This window comes from Abramis brama (genome assembly GCF_963993115.1).
Source record: "Abramis brama genome assembly, chromosome: 9".
Lineage (NCBI taxonomy): Eukaryota > Metazoa > Chordata > Actinopteri > Cypriniformes > Leuciscidae > Abramis > Abramis brama.
The window spans coordinates 465379-489389 of NC_139971.1; the positions used below are offsets into that span (position 1 = coordinate 465379).

A 24011-nucleotide genomic window follows, 5' to 3' on the forward strand; every position below is an offset into this window, starting at 1 on the left:
TCTCTCTCCCCCTTGCTCTCCCTCCCTCCCTCTCTCTCTCTCCCTCTCCCTCGCTCTCCCTCGCGCTCTCTCTCTCTCTCTCTCCCTCGCTCTCCCTCGCTCTCTCTCTCTCGCTCTCTCTCTCTCTCCCCCTTGCTCTCCCTCCCTCTCTCTCTCTCCCTCTCCCTTGCTCTCCCTCCCTCCTCTCCCTCTCTCTCCCTCTCCCTCTCCCTCACTCTCCCTCACGCTCTCTCTCTCTCTCTCTCTCTCTTCCCCTCGCTCTCTCCCTCGCTCTCTCCCTCGCTCTCCCTCTCCCTCTCCCTCGCTCTCCCTCTCCCTCTCTCTCTCTCTCTCTCTCTCTCACTCTCCCTCGCTCTCTCTCTCTCCCCCTCGCTCTATCTTGCTCTCTCCCCCTTGCTCTCCCTCCCTCTCTCCCTCTCTCTCGCTCTCCCTCCCTCTCTCTCTCTCCCTCGCTCTCTCTCTCCCCTTCGCTCTCTCTCTCCCTCGCTCTCTCTCTCTCTCCCTCCCTCGCTCTCTCACTCTCTCTCTCGCTCTCTCTCTATCTCTCTCTCTCTCGCTCTCTCCCCCTTGCTCTCCCTCCCTCCTCTCTCTCTCCTTCTCCCTCGCTCTTTCTCTCTCTCTCTCTCTCTCTCTCTCCCTCTCTCTCTCTCTCTCCCTCTCTCTCTCCCCCTCGCTCTCTCCCTCGCTCTCTCTCTCTCTCTCTCTCTCTCAGTTGGGTGGCTGTGGGATTCTCGGAGTGGGAGTTTGGCTTTCCATCACCCAGGGAAACTTCGCCACCCTCTCATCCTCCCTTCCGTCGCTCTCGGCCGCTAATCTGCTCATCGCTGCGGGAAGCATCATCATGGTGATTGGCTGTCTGGGGTGTGTGGGTGCGGTCAAAGAGAACCGTCCGTTACTCCTGAGCGTGAGTGAACCAGTACACTAACATGTAAAACAAAACATCCAACATGACATGTGCGAGGGCTCTATTATGAAATAATCACATAGTCAATTAGCAAGTTTTAGAATAAAAGACGTGAAACAATAGCATTTCTTCTTGAAGTGACATGAGTTTGTCTCACATAAATGTGGCTTTCTGCTCAAATGATAATATATGGCTCTTGAATCAGAGTGGCAATAATGGACATCGAGTAGATATAGAGACACTAGCAGGAATCCAGATGATCAGCCGTAGGTGAAAGGCAGGAAAGGTAATTAGCGTCTTTTTCACTCCTCCGAAGAACAGGTGAACATGAGAAGCAGAAGTCAGGCAACAGCTCCATATCTGTCTGGAGAAACATCATAATCATACACTGTTTGTTCGTTGGCCAGAGGAGAAATGAGCGACTGAGTCTGGTTTCTCCCAAGGTTTTCTCTCCGTTCTGTCACTGATGGAGTTTAGGTTCCTGCCACTGTCATCAAATAATGCAACAAAGATAAAGGTGGATTCTGATCTGGATAAGGCCCGGATTCGGCTGACTACATCATGTGTTGTGGTCGTGTCTAGGCTCAGGTCCACATCTGATCTGGACACGGCCCGAATCCAGCTGACTACATCATGCGTTGTGGTCGTGTCTAGGCGCAGGTCCTCCATCTGATCTGGATACGGCCCGAATCCGGCTGACTACATCATGCGTTGTGGTCGTGTCTAGGCTCAGGTCCTCCATCTGATCTGGATCCGGCCTGGATCCGGCTGACTACATCATGCGTTGTGGTCGTGTCTAGGCGCAGGTCCTCCATCTGATCTGGATACGGCCCGGATCCGGCTGACTACATCATGTGTTGTGGTCTTGTCTAGGCGCAGGTCCTCCATCTGATCTGGATACAGCCCGGATCCGGCTGACTACATCATGCGTTGTGGTCTTGTCTAGGCGCAAGTCCTCCATCTGATCCGGACACGGCCCGAATCCTGCTGACTACATCATGCGTTGTGGTCGTGTCTAGGCGCAGGTCCTCCATCTGATCTGGATACGGCCCGGATCCGGCTGACTACATCATGCGTTGTGGTCGTGTCTAGGCTCAGGTCCACATCTGATCTGGACACGGCCCGAATCCGGCTGACTACATCATGCGTTGTGGTCGTGTCTAGGCTCAGGTCCTCCATCTGATCTGGATACGGCCTGGATCCGGCTGACTACATCATGCGTTGTGGTCGTGTCTAGGCGCAGGTCCTCCATCTGATCTGGATACGGCCCGGATCCGGCTGACTACATCATGTGTTGTGGTCTTGTCTAGGCGCAGGTCCACATCTGATCTGGATACGGCCCGAATCCAGCTGACTACATCATGCGTTGTGGTCGTGTCTAGGCTCAGGTCCACATCTGATCTGGACACGGCCCGAATCCAGCTGACTACATCATGCGTTGTGGTCGTGTCTAGGCTCAGGTCCACATCTGATCTGGACACGGCCCGAATCCAGCTGACTACATCATGCGTTGTGGTCGTGTCTAGGCTCAGGTCCACCATCTGATCTGGACACGGCCCGAATCCAGCTGACTACATCATGCGTTGTGGTCGTGTCTAGGCTCAGGTCCACATCTGATCTGGACACGGCCCGAATCCAGCTGACTACATCATGCGTTGTGGTCTTGTCTAGGCGCAGGTCCTCCATCTGATCTGGATACGGCCCGGATCCGGCTGACTACATCATGCGTTGTGGTCGTGTCTAGGCTCAGGTCCACATCTGATCTGGACACGGCCCGAATCCAGCTGACTACATCATGCGTTGTGGTCGTGTCTAGGCTCAGGTCCACATCTGATCTGGACACGGCCCGAATCCAGCTGACTACATCATGCGTTGTGGTCGTGTCTAGGCGCAGGTCCTCCATCTGATCTGGATACGGCCCGGATCCGGCTGACTACATCATGCGTTGTGGTCGTGTCTAGGCTCAGGTCCTCCATCTGATCCGGACACGGCCTGAATCCAGCTGACTACATCATGCGTTGTGGTCGTGTCTAGGCTCAGGTCCACATCTGATCTGGACACGGCCCGAATCCGGCTGACTACATCATGCGTTGTGGTCGTGTCTAGGCTCAGGTCCTCCATCTGATCTGGATACGGCCTGGATCCGGCTGACTACATCATGCGTTGTGGTCGTGTCTAGGCGCAGGTCCTCCATCTGATCTGGATACGGCCCGGATCCGGCTGACTACATCATGAGTTGTGGTCTTGTCTAGGCGCAGGTCCTCCATCTGATCTGGATACAGCCCGGATCCGGCTGACTACATCATGCGTTGTGGTCTTGTCTAGGCGCAGGTCCTCCATCTGATCCGGACACGGCCCGAATCCTGCTGACTACATCATGCGTTGTGGTCGTGTCTAGGCGCAGGTCCTCCATCTGATCTGGATACGGCCCGGATCCGGCTGACTACATCATGCGTTGTGGTCGTGTCTAGGCTCAGGTCCACATCTGATCTGGACACGGCCCGAATCCGGCTGACTACATCATGCGTTGTGGTCGTGTCTAGGCTCAGGTCCTCCATCTGATCTGGATACGGCCCGGATCCGGCTGACTACATCATGCGTTGTGGTCGTGTCTAGGCGCAGGTCCTCCATCTGATCTGGATACGGCCCGGATCCGGCTGACTACATCATGCGTTGTGGTCGTGTCTAGGCGCAGGTCCTCCATCTGATCTGGATACGGCCCGGATCCGGCTGACTACATCATGCGTTGTGGTCGTGTCTAGGATCAGGTCCTCCATCTGATCTGGATACGGCCTGGATCCGGCTGACTACATCATGCGTTGTGGTCTTGTCTAGGCGCAGGTCCTCCATCTGATCTGGATACGGCCCGGATCCGGCTGACTACATCATGCGTTGTGGTCGTGTCTAGGCGCAGGTCCTCCATCTGATCCGGATACGGCCCGGATCCGGCTGTCTACATCATGCGTTGTGGTCATGTCTAGGCTCAAGTCCACATCTGATCCGGACACGGCCCGAATCCAGCTGACTACATCATGTGTTGTGGTCGTGTCTAGGCGCAGGTCCTCCATCTGATCTGGATACGGCCCGGATCCGGCTGACTACATCATGCGTTGTGGTCGTGTCTAGGTGCAGGTCCTCCATCTGATCTGGATACGGCCCAGACCCGGCTGTCTACATCATGCGTTGTGGTCGTGTCTAGGCGCAGGTCCTCCATCTGATCTGGATACGGCCCGGATCCGGCTGACTACATCATGCGTTGTGGTCGTGTCTAGGCGCAGGTCCTCCATCTGATCTGGATACGGCCCAGACCCGGCTGTCTACATCATGCGTTGTGGTCGTGTCTAGGCGCAGGTCCTCCATCTGATCTGGATATGGCCCGGATCCGGCTGACTACATCATGCGTTGTGGTCGTGTCTAGGCGCAGGTCCACCACCTGATCTGGATATGGCCCGGATCCGGCTGACAACAGGGGATAAACAGAGAGACTACTATTAGCGTAGATTGCCATTCTTCTTATGATGTAAGGAGTACATCGGTGACACTGAATGGACTCCATAAGCTGAGCTGAGCTGGGTGCGTCCGATAAGAAAGACGTCCACAAAGGCTCCGGGAATGCTTTTAAAAGCCCTGGTTTACACCATTTGTTCCATAGGGAGAAGCCATTTTAAAACTGTTTTGAGATTGGTGAGATTTAAAAAAAAAAATCAAGTTAAGTCATCTTCATTTATATAGCACTTTTAACAATGTAGATTGTTCCAAAGTGGCTTTACAGTGATAATAGGAAATTAAAGTAACAGAGATTGTTTTGGCTTTATAGCAGCTCTAGAATAAAGTTATTGTCCAGCTAAAGTTAGTTTAGATTGATTCACTTCTGTCGCAATGATCATTAGTTATTAACTTAGGGGCCGCTAACACGACACTGTTTTAACAGAAAACTCTTAAGTTCTTTCTGTGCAAACTTTAAAAACGCGAACTCGTGAGAACGCCGATGGCGTGCACATGCGTATTACGAGTTCAGTGTATAGGTATGTGTGTTTGAATATATGTGCGCAGGCGTGCAGTCCTTCCCTACAAATCAACCTTAAAATTTATAATACAGAATTTTATCGCTTCCACGTAGCCACGCGAACCAGAATTATCCCGACAACGCTTTATCTGTAGAGAGGTAAAGGGAGGGGAGGGAGGCCTTCACAGGGGAGAGACTAGTTGACATTTCAGGACTGCGTTGTCGTCGCGTCCAGGCGCAGGTCCTTCATCAGATCTGGATACGGCCTGGATCCGGCCTGGATCCGGCGGACTGCGCTAAACCTCCGGATAAACAGAGAGACTAATATTAGCGTAGACGCCATTCTTCTTATGATGTAACGAGTACATCAGGATTTATGGGAAGTGTTCCCGGTTCCGGCTGACCTAATCTATGCAGCCTAACACTGAATTATAGAAGTCTATAATGTGTTATGTGTATGTGTAGCAGGGATATGTTATTACACCAGATTATAAACCATTTTAGTGTTTTAATTTGTTTTTATTATTTGTTTTGGGGCATTTTATTTTGAAAGAAGTTTGTGTGCTACTAAAGGTAATCATCACAGTATGCACGTCGGCTGACGTCATACGTAGGAGTGAGGTTCAAACAGCAGTGCAATCGGAGGTTCGTCCTCTTTCCTGCAATGTCACTTGAGGAGAGGTAAAAGAGCTGTGGTTAACAGTGCCTGTCTGTTTATGTGTTTTATCACACAGGCATTGTAATTAAATTCATCTTTAGCACGACCAGCTTTGTGTGGAAAATCCTTTTATTCAAAACATCCAAAATAACACAACGTAGAGGAACAACCGCTACATATGCTAGGTCAAAGAGATGTGTTTTTAGTCTAGCTTTGAACTGACAGAGAGTGTCTGCTTCCCGGTGTCAGGCTTCTGGGTGGATGAAGTAGGAGACGAACACGAAGATTATGAATTCCAAGGTTTTAATTCTCAATATTAAGCAAATACAAACAAAAGGGAGCGTGTGCTCAGAACAATGAAAACCTAACATTCAACATTGACCGACAAGTGATGAGTGCACAGAAGGAACTTAAATACACAGACAGATGAACACAAGACAGGTGATGCAGATGATGATGATGACGAACAGGCGGGTAATGAAGGGAGTGAGTTCAGGTGTGGAAACAAGGAGGATTCTGGGAACTGTAGTGCAGACAGGACGATGACAGACGGTGAATGTGACATTACTCCCCCCTCCCGGTAGGCGCGTCCTCGCGCCGTAGAAAGACCAAAGGGGTGGGAGGGTGGGCGCCCTGGAGGCTGACGGGGAAGACAAGGCAAGGGAGACAAGGCAGGAAGCCTCCAGGGCGGAGCAAACTGTGGGTGTGGTCACGGTGGAGCAGGCTGTGGGCGTGGCCAGGACGGAGACGACCCCTCGGGCGGCCACGGCGGTGAGGACCCTTCGGGTGGCCACGGCGGAGAGGACCCTTCGGGTGGCCAGGGCGGAGAAGACCCTTCAGGTGGCCACGGCGGTGAAGACCCTTCAGGTGGCCATGGCGGAGAAGACCCTTCAGGTGGCCATGGCGGAGAAGACCCTTCAGGTGGCCATGGCGGAGAAGACCCTTCAGGTGGCCATGGCGGAGAAGACCCTTCAGGTGGCCACGGCGGTGAAGACCCTTCCGGTGGCCATGGTGGTGAGGACCCCTCAGGTGGCCATGGCCCCTCGAGTGGCCAGGACGGAGCCCTATGGCCCCCCCCCAAAAAATACTTGGGAAAAGTCCCGGGTACCAGAGAGGGTTCGGTGCTGGGCAGCGACGAGGGCTCGGTGCTGGGCAGATCCAGCGACGAGGGCTCGGTGCTGGGCAGATCCAGCGAAGAGGGCCCGGTGCTGGGCAGATCCAGCGACGAGGGCTCGGTGCTGGGCAGATCCAGCGACGAGGGCTCGGTACTGGGCAGATCCAACGATGAGGGCTTTGTGCTGGGCAGATCCAGCGATGAGGGCTTTGTGCTGGGCAGATCCAGCGATGAGGGCTTTGTGCTGGGCAGATCCAGCGATGAGGGCTTTGTGCTGGGCAGATCCAGCGATGAGGGCTTTGTGCTGGGCAGATCCAGCGATGAGGAGGGCTCTGAGCTGGACAGGACCAGCGGCGAAGAAGGCTCTGAGCTGGACAGGACCAGCGGCGAAGAAGGCTCTGAGCTGGGCAGGACCAGCGGCGAAGAAGGCTCTGAGCTGGGCGAAACCAGCGGCGAAGAGGGCTCTGTGCTGGACTGGACCAGCGGCGAAGAGGGCTCTGTGCTGGACGGGACCAGCAGTGAAGAGGGCTCTGAGCTGGACGGGACCAGCTGTGAAGAGGGCTCTGGGCTGGACGGGACCAGCGGTGAAGAGGGCTCTGGGCTGGACGGGACCAGCGGTGAAGAGGGCTCTGGGCTGGACGGGACCAGCGGTGAAGAGGGCTCTGGGCTGGACGGGATCAGCGGCGAAGGCTCTGGGCTGGACGGGACCAGCGGTGAAGAGGGCTCTGTGCTGGACGGGACCAGCGGCGAAGAGGGCTCTGGCAGGCCGATGAGAGGAGGAAGATCGCTGTCAGTCACAGGCGCGGCGGGCACGACGCTTACTGCCTTGGTCTCGGCAGATCTGGCGTGAAGTGCAGGCTCGGCTGGACTGGCGTGAAGTGCGGGCTCGGCTGGACTGGCGTGTAGTGCAGACGGTGACATGGCGTGCCACGGGAGGAAGCTCTCCAGACAACAGGAGAGTGCCTCTCTCCAGTCCTGACCGGAGAGATCTGGAAGCTCCCTCGGGTCGACCTCCTTGGCCCCAAGCCGGTAACACGCCTTGATCGTCTCGTCATCCAGCGAGCAGGAGGCAGCAAGAGGAACAAACCCCCAGGTGAATTGGAACAGATCGCGGCTATCCCGAGCCAAAGCCGCGATCTGTCCAGCGAGCTCCCAGCTCATCTTTTTGGTCGGTCAATCTGTCAGGCTTCTGGGTGGATGAAGTAGGAGACGAACACGAAGATTATGAATTCCAAGGTTTTAATTCTCAATATTAAGCAAATACAAACAAAAGGGAGCGTGTGCTCAGAACAATGAAAACCTAACATTCAACATTGACCGACAAGTGATGAGTGCACAGAAGGAACTTAAATACACAGACAGATGAACACAAGACAGGTGATGCAGATGATGATGATGACGAACAGGCGGGTAATGAAGGGAGTGAGTTCAGGTGTGGAAACAAGGAGGATTCTGGGAACTGTAGTGCAGACAGGACGATGACAGACGGTGAATGTGACACCCGGACAATGTTAGGAAGACTGTTCCAAAGTTTTGGTGCTAAATAGGAAAAGGATCTACCGCCAGCAGTCGATTTAGATATTCTAGGCATTATGAAGCGATTTTGAGATCGCAATAGACGTGAAGGACTATAATGCGCTAAGAGCTCGCTCAAGCACTGCGGAGCTAAACCATTTAGTGCTTTGTAAGTAATCAGCAATATTTTAAAATTTATACAATGTTTAATAGGGAGCCAATGCAGTGTTGACAGAACTGGGCTAATATGGTCATACTTCCTGGTTCTGGTAAGAACTCGAGCTGCTGCGTTTTGGACCAGCTGTAGTTTGTTTATTAAGCGTGAAGGGCAACCACCCAGTAGAGCATTACAATAATCTAGCCTTGAGCTCATGAACGCATGAACTAATTGTTCCGCATTTGTTAAAGGGACAATCCACCTCTGGAAAGATGAATGTGTATTTAAATTGGGTCATTTATGTAGAAGAAATGTGAAATTATTTTTGAATTTGGAGCTTTCTAGACTGAGAAAAGCCAGAAAATGTATTTTTGGCTCATGTGGATGAAAGACAACAACTCCCAGAATGCACTTGCTTCGCTGCTCTACGAGGCCACTCCCAAGCCACGCCTTCCGGTTAGAGAGCAGTTGTAAACAATAAAGCTAAGCTAAGTTACTAGTAGTCTCCGTGAGTCTGCCCGGGTTTTTGAGATCGCATATCGCACAAAATGTCCGGGATTCGGCTTTTGCGTTCTACAGTCGCCATTCATCATGTTTACTGTGGCGAGCAGGACGAGACTAGGGCCGCGGGAGAACGACGCGAGGCCGGTGGCGTGATTACTGATGAGCGACACCTGTGAGGCACTGGTCTCGTATCTCTCACGGAGGAGCGGGTATTTTCTTAGCAATGGTAAAACGCACATCAACCGATCACGCCACCGGCCTCGCGTCTTTCTTCCGCGGCCCTAGTCTCGTCCTGCTCGCCACAGTAAACATGATGAATGGCGACTGTAGAACGCAAAAGCCGGTGGCGTGCGTGATTACTGATGAGCGGCGCCTGTGAGACGCGCCAGTCTCTGGGCTATCTCTCATTGAGGAGCGGGTATTTTCTTAGCAATGGTAAAACGCACATCAACCGATCACTTGTTTAGCGTTCATGTAAACACTACATTCAGATTCACCAATCAGAATGAATTCAGTTAAAATTAAACAAAAGGTGTGCATGTAAACAATGAATGGCGACCGTAGAAAGCAAAGCCGAATCCCGGACATTTTGGACGGTCTCGACGGCCGGACATGCAGGTTTCTGCCGGTGAAATCAAACGCACTGGCACTGATCTGTGATAGGTCTGTTAGCGCATTAGGTCCAACCCCCTATGGGCGGGTTTGGAAGGGTGGGAACTAGTGCTTGTAGTCTCAACAGAAATCCCCCCCTCTTACACTTCCTCCGACAATGACGCAAAATGACGATTTTTGCGTCATTGTGGGAGGAAGTGTAAAGAGGTAAATACAGATTTCTCTCGTCTCAGGGGAAAATGAGAAAATGTTGCACGACCATTCAATAGTATGACTGGGTTTCTAACATTGCAAAGCTTAATGCAAATGGGTGGAGTGTCCCTTTAATTAGAGCATATGGCGTAATTTAGATATATTTTTAAGATGGAAGAATGCGGTTTTACAGATACTAGATACGTGACTTTCAAATGAAAGATTGGTATCAAAGAGCACACCCAGGTTTCTAACTGACGACGAAGACTTGACAGAGCAGCCATCAAGTGTTAGACAGTATTCTAGATTATTACGTGAGGAAGTTTTTTGTCCAATAATTAGAATCTGTTTTTTTCAAAATTAAGTAGTAGGAAATTACTAGTCATCCAATTTTTTATATCAGCTGTAACATCTGTACCAATCAGACACACACAAATTATTCATTATATTTAATGAATAATCCAGCAAACTCACTCTCCCAACAAAGGTCTATGAAACTTCCTCCAACCTAACATCCCAAATGAAGCGAACACACTGGCAGAACCCGGAGTCCTGTTACAGGACACATTGAAACTGATAAGAGTTTTACGACCCCAAAAGGAATTTCCAGAGAGTTGTGACTCTCACTTAATTCTTGCTAAGAAATAAACCCTGTTAATCCTATATATTCTATATATAACCACTTGAGAAATGTATAAACATGTATCTAATTTTCCCATCTCATGATTTTCCTTTTATGTGGTTTGGTCTAAGTATTCATTCTCCCTTTTAAACTCTCTTGGGTTAATGTTTCAGACTTGCATATGGTTTACCAAAATCATATGTGTGGCATGTTTAGTCTCTATAACCTCCAATCTTCGTCCCTCATTTGTTAATTTACATTACATTTTGCTAAATTTGTGACGCATTAGTATTATAAGAATCTTGAAGATTCTTGTGATGGGATTTATCTGACCTTGGTGACGTGTGTCACATTCACCGTCTGTCTTCGTCCTGCTCACTACAGTTCCCAGAATCCTCCTTGTCTCCACACCTGAACTCACTCCCTCAATTACCCACCTGTTCATCATTATCATCAGCTGCATCACCTGTCTTGTGTTCATCTGTGTGTGTATTTAAGTTCCTGGTCTTCACTCGTCTTTTGTCGGTTATTGTTTGTGCACCAGCACACTGTTTCTTGTTTGTTTTGAGTTTTCTCCTGTTAATAAACCTTTGTTATTTTGGTACTTCGCTTGGCTTGTCTCCTTCCTCAACCCGGACCTGACAGTGAGATGGCTGGCAGACGGTCGGTTTAGCCAGTCTGTCCTCTTCCTGACCTGAGCCCCAATTTAAAAAAAATGTTTTACTCTCTGAATCTAGTGTATCTTGACTTTTAAAAAGCAGTCAGAGACCTGCGAAGAGTTTTAGAGGACATGTTTCAAGGGGCCAGTGAGATCTACATTCTTTTTTTCTTTTTTTTATTAGGAGTGCAAAACTTACAACATAGGGTGAACACAGAACACAACACAAAAACAACAATAAAACAGCAGTAATAATAACGGCTGTTACAGAGCAGGCTTCCGCACCGCCTCCTCTTCACCACCGGAGGGAACCTTCCCCGGAATATTAACTTTACCCATTGAACTCCATTTCCCATAATACCGCTTACCTGGGACTGATTGCGTTACACACCTGCACCTCATTTACACACACTCATATAAACCACTTCCACACACACATTCAATGCGAAGTCTTGATTCTGCCCCGGCCATCATTTCTGAGCGTTTATTCCCGTGTTTGATTTCTGTTATTGACCTTGGACTGTTTATCGTTTCTGATTCTCTGCTGCCTGCCCTGACCTGGATTGTCAATTGATTCCTGATTCTTGCTGCCTGCCTCGACCCTTGCCTGTTCACCTGGTTTGTCTCTGCCTAGCCTGCTTTGCCCTGTCTGCTGTGTTTGACTCTGCCTGTCTTGACTACTCTCTAATAAAGCTGCAAATGGATCCCACTGTCTCTGCCTCTTCACAACAGAAGACTTCGCCACTTATGGATCCAGCAGCAGTCATGCAGATCACCACTGAACTATCTGCTCAAGCATCACAGTTATCTCTTCATCATCATCAGCTGAGTCGTCTTACCTCCCTCACTGAGGAACTCGTTCAAGCACTACAAGCTCTCCGAACTTCCAGTCACGCTCCTTCGGAACAAGCACAGAGTGCATCAGCACATCCCGTCAGTACTTCAATCAACACTCGTCTTGCCTTCCCGGAGAAGTATGACGGTGATCCCACTAAATGCAAGGGGTTTCTGTTACAGTGCAATCTCTATATCGATCAGCAACCTTCATTATACTCTAACGATGCTGGACGCATCGCGTTTGTCTGTTCACTATTGACTGGAAAGGCACTTGAATGGGTCACGGCAGTTTGGAGACCAGAGGGTTCGTCATTTTCCTCATTCAGAGCATTCCTTCAACAATTCCGTAATGTCTTTGAACACTCCACAGCAGAAGGAGATCCGGGAGAACAATTGTTAAAACTCTCTCAAGGAAGGAACACTGCTGCTGATTACGCTCTCACTTTTCGCACTCTCGCTGCACAAACCAACTGGATAGAGGATACCCTCAAAACTCTGTTCAGAAAAGGTCTCACAGTCGAACTACAGTCTGAACTGGCCTGCCGAGATGAAGGTAGGAGCCTGAACGAATACATCAATCTCACTATCCAGGTTGACAATCTCATGCATTCTCGACGCCGAGTCAGAACACCCCTATACACCGCTCACGAATCCACTACAATGCACGAACCAATGCAGCTGGGATTTACTCATCTTTCACCTGAAGAACGAGAGCGTCGCCAGCAGAACCGTCTTTGCCTGTACTGTGGTCAACCAGGTCACATGAAAGCTTCCTGCCCTGTTCGTCCTGTCAGCAAACCTCAATCGGTGAGTTCTCACACCAAAGAGAATTTATTCACATCCAGTATCCTGTTACCCATTCGCCTGCACATCAAAAACCGAACTATTGTCACTACTGCCATGCTCGACTCAGGAGCCACAGGAAACTTCATTTCTCATGAATTCACGTCATTACATCAAGTAAAATTAAATCCCTGTGAGTCTTCTCTGACAGTGGAGGCGCTAGATGGCCATCCCATCGGAGGAGGAAAAGTTCATCGTTTGACTGAAGAGATCAAGATGCACGTCGGTACCCTGCACTCAGAAACCATTCAGTTTTATGTCATCCAGGCCCCTCATCACTCTATTATCCTCGGTCTACCCTGGTTACGCACCCATAATCCACACATTTCTTGGAGAGATGGCCAGATCATACAATGGGGTGAGCACTGTCATGAACACTGTCTCTCGAAAATCACTCGAGTTTCTCAACCTGTTTCCATCGTGTCCCCTCCTGATAACCAAGAAGTAAAACTACCCTCCGAATATGCAGACCTCACTGAAGTAGTCAGCAAAAAGAAAGCCTCTCAACTTCCTGAACATCGCTCTGTTGACTGTGCCATCGAACTCACTCCAGGTTCCACACCACCCAAAGGTAGAATTTTTCCCCTGTCGCAACCCGAATCTAATGCCATGAAACTTTTTACATCCAAGAGGAACTAGCCAAGGGTTTCATTAGACCATCAACTTCTCCAGCATCCGCCGGGTTTTTCTTTGTGAAGAAAAAGGATGGAGGTTTGAGACCCTGCATTGACTATCGTGGACTGAATGACATCACTGTCAAATTTCGTTATCCTTTACCTTTGGTTCCAGCTGCTCTCGAACAACTTAGACAAGCCAAATATTATACCAAGTTGGATCTTCGCAATGCATACAATTTAATTCGGATTCGTGAGGGTGACGAATGGAAGACAGCATTCTCCACCAGTAGCGGGCACTACGAATACTTGGTTATGCCCTTCGGCCTGGCTAACAGTCCTTCAGTGTTCCAATCGTTCATGAACGACGTGTTCCGGGACATGTTGGACAGATGGGTGATTGTCTACATCGACGACATCCTGGTGTACTCAAACTCCTTAGAAGAACACATTCACCATGTCAGAACGGTCCTAAAACGTCTGCTACAATACCAACTCTACGCGAAAGCAGAGAAGTGTGAATTTCATCGAACCAGCACTTCATTTCTGGGTTATGTAATCAGCCAAGAAGGGGTGGCAATGGATGATAAGAAGGTCAAGGTGGTACTGGAATGGCCATTACCCCAAACCGTCAAGGAACTGCAACGCTTCCTAGGGTTTGCCAACTTCTACAGACGTTTCGTCAGAAATTTCAGCATCATAGCCACTCCTCTAACTACCATGACCAAACGCCACACGTCTCGTCTGACCTGGTCCCCTGAAGCTCAACAAGCCTTTGAAAAGCTAAAGACCCAATTTACCTCCACTCCCATTCTTCGACACCCAGATCCCACACGTCAATTCATCGTGGAGGTGGATGCCTCCAATACCGGGGTCGGAGCCATTCTGTCTCAACGCCAAGGTAACCCAGAAAAAATGTTTCCCTGTGCCTTCTTCTCCCGAAAACTATCCTCAGCAGAAAGAAACTATGACGTGGGAAACCGCGAATTGTTGGCCATGAAACTCGCCCTCGAGGAGTGGCGACACTGGCTGGAAGGTGCTGCTCAACCCTTCATTGTCCTCACTGATCATAAGAACCTTGAATACCTTTGATCAGCTAAACGTCTGAATCCTCGTCAGGCTAGATGGGCTCTATTCTTCACCAGATTTCAATTCACTGTCTGCTTTCGACCAGGATCAAAGAACGTAAAAGCAGACGCTCTCTCCCGCCAAGCAGAAGAACCCACTCAACTTCTCCCCAATGACACCATCATTCCTGAGAGTCTCCTGGTAGCCCCGGTACAGTGGGACATAATCACAGAAATTGAACAGTTCAACCACCAAGCAGAACTTCCATCCGAATGCCCCGAAAACCTTCTGTACGTTCCAGAACCTTTGCGCTCAAGACTACTCGACCAAGTACATTCTGCACCCAGCTCAGGACATCCCGGAATCACGGCTACTATCCATCTACTTCAGAACCGCTTCTGGTGGTCAACTTTACAATCAGATACCATAACTCACATCAAGAACTGCATAACTTGTAATACCTCCAAGTCTTCCAGACGACTCCCAGCAGGTTTCTTAACTCCTCTGCCTACACCTCAACGCCCCTGGTCTCACATAGCCATCGACTTCATCACAGACTTACCACCTTCACAAGGCCATACCACCACACTCACCATAGTAGATCGATTCTCCAAAGCCTGCTGGTTAATCCCTCTTCCCAAACTCCCCACTGCATTAGAGACTGCTGAATTACTCTGCAACCAGGTTTTCCGCTTCTACGGCCTTCCTGACGACATAGTCTCTGACCGAGGACCCCAATTCACTTCCCGGGTATGGACATCCTTTTTCAAACACCTCAATGTCAACATCAGCCTTACCTCTGGTTATCATCCCCAGTCCAACGGACAAACAGAACGTCTTAATCAAGAATTCACTCAATCATTGTAATTCGCTTCCTGCGCTCCTATTGTCAACAACACCAAACCGAGTGGAGCCGGTATCTGTTCTGGGCTGAATACGCTCAGAACTCTTTGGTCAAACCTGCTACAGGCATCACTCCTTTCAAGTGCATCCTGGGCTTCCAACCTCCACTTTTCCCCTGGTCCGGTGAACCCACTGACTTACCATCTATCACAGAATGGTTACAAAAGAGTGAAGAGGTCTGGGATCAAGCACACACTCATCTCCTCCATGCCGTCAGACGTCAAGAAGTCCAGGCTAATCGTCACCGTCGCCCCGCTCCAGTTTATCAACCCGGCCAGTGGGTTTGGCTCTCTACCAGAGATCTCAGACTTCGACTTCCATGTCGCAAACTCAGTCCCAGGTATGTTGGTCCGTTCCAAATTCTCAGACAAATTTCCCCTGTATCTTTTCGACTTGATTTGCCCGCTAATTACCGTATTTCTCCTACATTCCATGTATCACTCCTGAAACCTGCCGGTGGTCCGAGAGGAGAGTCGGAGGAGGGAGTCGCGGCTCCAGACCCCCCATCCATCCTGGTTGATGGCGAGGAGGCGTACCGTGTGCACGAGTTGCTGGACTCCAGGCGCCGGGGTAACGTCCTCCAGTATCTGGTTGACTGGGAGGGGTACGGTCCGGAGGAGCAATCCTGGGTCAACGCTGGAGATATCCTAGACCCCACACTCACAGAAGAGTTTCATCGGATGCATCCGGAAAAACCGGCCCCTCGACCTCGTGGAATACCCCGGCGTCGTTTGCCTTCTCGCCTCAGGAGCTGCTCGCAGAGGGGGGGCTCTGTTACAGAGCAGGCTTCCGCACCGCCTCCTCTTCACCACCGGAGGGAACCTTCCACGGAATATTAACTTTACCCATTGAACTCCATTTCCCATAATACCGCTTACCTGGGACTGATTGCGTTACACACCTGCACCTCATTTACACACACTCATATAAACCACTTCCACACACACATTCAATGCGAAGTCTTGATTCTGCCCCGGCCATCATTTCTGAGCGTTTATTCCCGTGTTTGATTTCTGTTATTGACCTTGGACTGTTTATCGTTTCTGATTCTCTGCTGCCTTGCCCTGACCTGGATTGTCTATTGATTCCTGATTCTTGCTGCCTGCCTCGACCCTTGCCTGTTCACCTGGTTTGTCTCTGCCTAGCCTGCTTTGCCCTGTCTGCTGTGTTTGACCCTGCCTGTCTTGACTACTCTCTAATAAAGCTGCAAATGGATCCCACTGTCTCTGCCTCTTCACAACAACAGCAATGAAAAAAAAAAAGCAGCAACGACAAATAATAGTAATAGTAGAAGTATTTAAATAGTAATAGCATGTATAATAATAATGATAATAATATTTTGTGGTGACGGTAACAGTAATATCAGTAATAATAATAACAGTAATAATACAGTAATGATACTAAGGATGGTGATAAGTTGTGTTGACGGCAATAGTAATATCAATAATAATAATATATAACATTGATAATAGTGATAATAATGATAACAATAACAGTAGTGGTACTCATACTAACAAAAAAAACATACAAAAAAACAATAAAATCAATAATCAGTAGTGAGATCTACATTCTGTCAGAGCGTCCCGAGATAGATGCAGATATCGGTCCGTCAGAACCTCATAGGTTGAGCTGGATTGTTTTATTTCAGCTGAATGCATGCTAAAAATCCTGAAGGGCAAAGCAGAATGGTGGTCGGTCTAGTCATGGCCCTTTGTGTTCAAACCTCTTCCCTTCATCAGATCAGCACAACTCAGTGGCGTAAAACCCAAAGTCATGAACAATCTCAACAGCTTTCTCATTTCTCTGTCAGCAGCAGATCTTCCACTCGTTCTTCTGCATTCATTTCAAGCTGTTTGTTTAATCCAGTGAGTGGCGGCCAGTTATCTTCTCAAAAGTATGTTTTTTAATCCAGTAAAAATGTATGTGTTTTTGCCAGTCCTATCACAGCTGATAGCACATCCACTTCATTCCTCAATTAGGAAAATTAATGTCAAGCGATATTCAAATACCATATACTGCTGAAATAGTAAAAAAAAACTAAAATAAAAAATACAGCTTGCTAATTGGATTCTCTGCATTTTTTAATGAGTCTGAAACAAACTACATGCATATCTCACAAGCTCGGCTCAGGTCCGTCTATTCCTTAAACACCACTGTCCCTAATTATTATTATTTGGAGCCATCAGCAAATGATTCATATCTGCAGATCACCTTATACTGGGGTTTACACAGTCATCCATTTATTCCTATTGTGAGAGTAATATATACAGTATATATACATAAATCACTTAAATAAATGTAGCGTGTAGGGTTGAGACGGGAAGTGTAGCTTGAAGGCCTGCCCACTGGCCCTGATTATTTGGATCAGGTGGCATAAGTGACGCGTCTCTTTAAATGGACAGGAGAACATTAGTGCGGTGTGAGTTGCAGAGTGAGTCTCTTGGAGTACCAGCTGTGTCTTTTTGGAAGGTTACGCCTATTTGTCTTTAACACTAAACTCATTCTCATTGAGAAGTGCCTAATACGGTTCATTGTTTGTTTGTAGCTCGGCCTGGCGTCTGTGCGTATGGTGACCAGTAAATGGTACACGCAGTTATGAGTCTACAGAAACTTTGCTCGCATAATAACGAGTAGTGATTCTACACGGGTTTGCAGCAACGTAAGTTCACTGGCCCCTTTCTCCTTTAGACGTAACGTGTAGTGCTTACAGCTCTGATCGTTTACTGCTGGATATTGCCTATGAAGAGAAGCAACGCTGGCGAGAGTGTGCACAGCTATTAGTCATTCACACCATTAAACTTCACTGGTACGGTGCATACAGCTCTAATTCATCTAGGCTGGTTTTAAAAACGTTATTTCATTTAATCCCTTTTTTTTTGTTATAGTCTTTCAATCAGAGATTTAATCTTGTTTTAAATTGCCATGATGCCACTAAACATAGCATTATAAACCATTTATGCTTTTGATTACAGGAGGATTGCCTCCGTCTGTCCAACTAGCCACTGCTTTTCCTGGGTTTAATCATTCTGTTTTATTTTTCCTTTCTTTGGATGTACGTGCGTGCCTTGGAAATCTGCCACCACTGTTTTGTGTGGGCCTGGAACTAGGTGGGCCAAGGGTGGAGGCCGGCTAGTGTTAGCCTGCTAACCTAAATGTTTTTTTGTTTGTTTTTTTGTCTGTTTGTTTGGCAATCACTATATCACCGTATTTGGCCCATGGGCATTGTGCAATATCTCCTGTGGGGACAGTGCTTATTCTGCAGTGTTCACTAGTGTGAAGTGTGAAGTGCTAGTGTGTGAACGGCCTATTTGGTGTGAAGTGTCTCTCGCAGTGTTGGAGTGTGTGTATGTGAATAGTATCTATTTTTTCAACTTTATTCACTGTAGCCTATGTATTATGAGACTTTAACTCATCTGTAACTCATCTACTATGAGACTTTATTCACTGTGACTTTTTTTTTATTGTAGAATTTCGCCCATTGTTACCTATGGGGAACAATTGCTTGCTCTGATGGCCAACCAGTATAATATTGTCCAGTGTTTAATAAGTTATATGTTTGAGTACATCAGTCCCATTTCTCTTCCTTCATTGGACATAACCTGCCTAGATAGCTTGAAGCTATTTGAAGCTGTTTGGTTTTTCAAGCTTAGTCTGGCTTAGGTATTCAGATTGTGCGCTTGAGTGCGCCCCCTGGGGGTCACATAAATAAAGCGGAAAATCACAAACTGTATTTTTTTCCACCAGCCAATTGAAGAAAACAAGCTAAGTGAAAAATGCTGTGAATACAAGTAAAATCTCTCATCTAAACACACAGACCCTGTTTTGCTGGAAATATATGTGTGTAAATGTATTTGATTAGAAAGATAAATGAAACACTGAATTATAATGTTTAGCTGGTGTTGATTTGCTCTAGCTGTTTCCGGTTCAGTGCCGATGTGAGTGTCGTCTGTGAATATATATTGCTGCAATCACAGCATGAAGATGATTTATGATAAAATATTCTCATGTCCACATGGGGGATGATGATGTTTACTGCTTAAGCTGCAATTTATGTCATGGGCTCATTTTAATGACGGCCTTGGCTCTCCTGTGAGTCTTTAACTCCTGTGATTACAGCCGGGTTCAGAACCGCACACTACTGTACTGCTCTTACCATTCCTGCCTTAGAAAGATATGGTAAAAATAGCAAGAAATGCTAGTATGCGGTTCTGAATTCGGCTACAGTCTCTGGCTTTCTTTATTTCCCTCACACAGAATGAGGAAGAGTTAAAGAGATTGGACCATAAAATACATTTTGGACTTGTGAATAATGTTTTCTTTCTTTCTTTGTTTCCATGCAACAAAACACAGAAAATATCTTTACAAGACATAATAGAGATGTTTTATTAAGATAAACACATTCATATGTAAAGGATGCTTTTGGTATGGTAATTTCACCAAATGTTAGCCACTGAATACAATATTCTGAGTAATTACGTTATTAATAGTTAGTCAAGAAAGATACTAGTAAATTACCATTAACTATCAGTATAATTTGGGCTTGTTATATTTCAATGCAGTTTTTTTTAAAGGTTTTTTTTTGTAACTAAACCCTAAACCAACTTTTTTTAGTGATTGATCTGTAAGAATGGGGCTTTATTAGTGCTGTTCATTGATTCGAGTAACTTTTTTGACATTTGGGTATAAAGTGTTTTAATTTAACAATATATGGTGTAAAAACGTCTGAGTGCTGCCCTCTTCAGGTTGAACGGTGGCTACTGCAGTTGAATTTTACTATTGGATGTTTGCGGTGGTACGTGACGTAAGCGGTGGCAGGTGACGTAAGCAGGTTCCAGCTCACCACGCCCTTGGTATGAGCTAGCGTAGATTTATCTGTATTTAGTACAGTGGTCGAGGGCACGTAGGTGTAGTGTTGCTGGTTGCAAAAGCACTGCTGGACTGCAAAGCGACGCGGTGCCAAACGCTGCTCCTCCTGCATGGACTCCACCACCGCAGCGGCGTCTTGATGTGAGTGATCATATATATATTTTAATCACAATTTATGGTTAGGCTAAAGTTAATCCTCTGGGGTCGACAAACGCGCCGGTGCATTTTGCTGGATTTTTTAACATAGCAGCAAAATATGAATATGCCTACAGAGAGCGCGCGCTATAGACCTTTCTCACAATAACCGGAAATACATAATCGTTGTGGAAGTGGAGTTCCTGTCAAGCGTCAACACACCAGAAAAACATAAACCCGGGCAAGTTTAAAATGGATCAAAGAGTCTACACAACTTCATTAACGGATTTGCCAAATATTACATTTGCTGATGTGACGACTCGTGGAGGAAAACTCCGTCACCAAAAAGAAAAAAAGAAATAAAGAGTAAAAAATTTTCCACGAGAAATTTGTCCATAAACATCAAGGTAAGTAGAGAGCGAGGCTAACTGTTACTGAACTGTTAACTAAAATGACACATCATTAGCGTGTCAATAGCTCTTGCTAGTTGCTTGCGCCATTTGTTTATGTTGCCTTGACTGCGGAGGAAGTAGATTACCACGACGATTGCGTATTTCCGGTCACAAATACGGAAGTTGTGAGAAAGGTCTATAGACATCAACTCGATAAAACTCATCAGATGCATGTACTTTACGTCGTCTTGCGACCCTTTGAGTCACTCTCCATTTTAGAGAGTCTGACAGCAGGTCTCAGGTGCACGCCCCCCCGCTCATGGTTCGTCCCCTCCATCTCCGCTGGGGTCTGCCCACTTTTCTAGCATTTTTCAAATATTGCCAGTGGGTGGAGTCAGGCTCTGACCAGGGGTTTAGTTACCCTTTAAATCAACTGATGACTTTTCAAAGCCACACCTCCTCCAAAGCCAAAGCCACGCCTACCATAAAGCCAAAGCCACGCCTCCTCCAAAGCCAAAGCCACGCCTACCATAACGCCAAAGCCACACCTCCTCCAAAGCCAAAGCCACGCCTACCATAAAGCCAAAGCCACGCCTCCTCCAAGGCCAAAGCCACGCCTCCTCTAAAGCCACACCTCAAACACATGAACACGCACAGAACGTTATTGGATTACATCATGTGTCATTCACCGGTGAGAAACAGTAAAAGTCCTACAATAACGAACGTACTGCGCAGTGGTGTATATGCAAACACACGCTGACTGAGGGAACACATGCTATCGTTTCATTCGGACCGAATACAATGATTGAACAATCATTTTATGGTCCTACGCTTTCCACAGATGATATATAATTATAAAAATACATTTAGACCACTTAACATAGTGATTGCTATCAGGATATGAGGAGACATTCAACCAACATAACAAAAAAAATCACCTGTTGCACCTTTCAGTAAAATGAAACAGTCAAAGCCTGCTTGAACTGGACGTGCTGCTTTCGGCCTCATCATGCACTCACATTCGTGTAAAGCAGCATTGTTGACAAGTTTTGGCAAAATGCACAAGACTTAGTTCACTCAATGCCCTGTAGGTGGCGATATCACTTCTGCTGTAGAAGAAATAAACTGCTGCAGAAAAAGTAGGTGCCATGCAAAATGTAAGAGTAACTGCATTACTCATCGCAAATGTAGTGGAGTAAAGAGTTATTCAAAAATGTAGTCAAGTTATGGTTAGGATTAACATGACCACAACTCATGATGTAGTCAGCCGGATCCGGGCCGGATCCAGATCAGATGGTGGACCTGCGCCTAGACACGACCACAACAAGTTGCTAATATCTTTGAAAGTAAAACTACAAAAGTAGTCATATTTCTATTCTCTCCCATATAAACATGCTCTCTCTTCTGCTTGTGTTTCTACAGTTCTTCATTCTGTTGCTCCTGATATTATTGTTGGAGATTCTGTTCATGATTCTGTTCTTCGCATATCAAGATCAGGTACGTGCGAAATGGATCTGTCTTTTTACGCTATTTATTATTTCATATTATTTCACTGATTGTGATTGGTCAATAGCGGCATTCAGCTCTCACATGTTTAATTATAATGACACTAAACTGTATAATAAGCCGTTGTCTCAGTGATTTCCAGTTTCATGAGTCTCGTTTCACTCCACACTCTTCTCAAATCATAACATAATTTACACACAAATCTAAATTTCACGACCATGCATTTATTTATGTAGCCATGCAGTAAGTGCCATAATGTCTTTATCATGTTTACTATTTATAATGTCAGTCTTTATCCTAAAATAAACACATATTATAAGTGAGGGTTAAAAGTCTGAGGGAACCTTTATCTTAAAATTTGATTTTCAGATTTGAGATATTTGAAAAAGAGTCTTTACCTTCAGCAAGTTCCCTCAGGAACAGCACTGAGAGCGGTGCAAGCAAGCGAGTTATTAATTGTGTTAGTATCATCTTCAGCCATGGATATGAATGTTATGATATATGCATTATAATGAATATTGCAGCACTGCAGGACCTCAAGGCTGAGCTCAACACAGAGCTCATGAGATCAGTGAAGAACAGCTACAGAGGATTAGATCTAAGGACACATGATGCCTTCTTTCTCAGTGTAAAATAATCGAACTGTCTTCACTTTCTCTGTCTGTGAGAGAATGTTTGCCATTGGTTTTCTTGGCCTCTTCAGAGCACATATGGCAGCGTAGTGTGATGATGGGCATCTTCCAAAGACTCTTCCAATGATAGCAGCAATATTTACACTGGCTCTGTGTCTAATCATCATTCTGTCTGCTCTTCCTCCAACACACAGAGAGAAAACACACCATTAATTCACCCTTCATCGTGATAATCTTCTCACTGTCAACGGTTTTGTTATTTCGGTGAAAATTTGCATCATGAAGCTTATTAAATTATTACAATCGTAGCATAAGGAATTGATAAAATGGCACTACTTTGATGACAACAAAGACCACAGGTGCTATTGATAATATTGATGATAGTGATAACACGAGTCTTCATCACCAACAACAATCACACAGTGACCTTCAGGAGTGAACTAATATGAAAATCATATTAAATCACGTTTGTGTGTGTGTTTATATATGAAGAGTTCAGATGCAAAAGCCTCTAAATGCCATCTGAAATTTTCTTATAGAATGATCATTTTTATCAAGCTTGTATATTTAAATTCAATAATTTCACTTAAATGGCAATGAAGATTACCTATTAATGTCATTTAAGTGAAATTACTGAACTTAAATATACAAGCTTGATAAAAATGATCATTCTATAAGAAAATTTCAGATGGCATTTAGAGGCTTTTGCATCTGAACTCTTCATATCTACTTGTCCAGCCTAATGATTTGAACAAAAGAAACATATGATATCATTGTAATGAGACTTTATTACTGATTTGATACGGTAATTAAAATGTAAACTTGACAGATAGTTTTGGAGATTTGGGTTTATCGTGTTTATGAATATTACTTGCACAGAAAACAGCAGGTGGAGGTGTTCACATCAGGGGCGTGGCCTCAGTGAAAAAACAAATATGATTCATAATTCAACAATAATGTTACTTTTTAATTCTAAGTGTTAAAAGGTTTGTTGTTTAGAGTCAGGGTTTGGTTTAGTGATTATAAATGAGCTTTATTGGATAATAATGGTGAGTGTGTACAGTGTGTGTGGACGGTCCTCTTTAAACTCAAGTTAGAGACTGAAACACACATCAGCCGAATCCGCAGGTCTAAAGGGAGCGATTACATCGATAAACTGGCAATATAAGGCTGAAATTGTGTTATTCTGTACATACTTTTTCTTCCGGTCCACTCAGATGATTAGAAAATGACTTCCTTGACCTCTTTCTGCTTCTTCCTCTCTACCGCTATT

The 24011-nt window shown here is 46.6% G+C and overlaps 1 protein-coding gene across 2 annotated transcripts in view; it reads left to right on the forward strand.

The window, feature by feature from the left end:
- tspan4a (tetraspanin 4a) overlaps nt 1–24011 on the forward strand; it is a 70273-nt gene that overhangs the window by 34557 nt on the left and 11705 nt on the right. For both annotated transcript variants that reach the window (XM_084124012.1, XM_084124011.1), the window contains exons 3-4: nt 713–904; nt 22023–22097. In XM_084124012.1, the coding sequence (XP_083980138.1) occupies nt 713–904; nt 22023–22097 (267 nt within the window). The remainder of the gene's footprint in view (nt 1–712; nt 905–22022; nt 22098–24011) is intronic.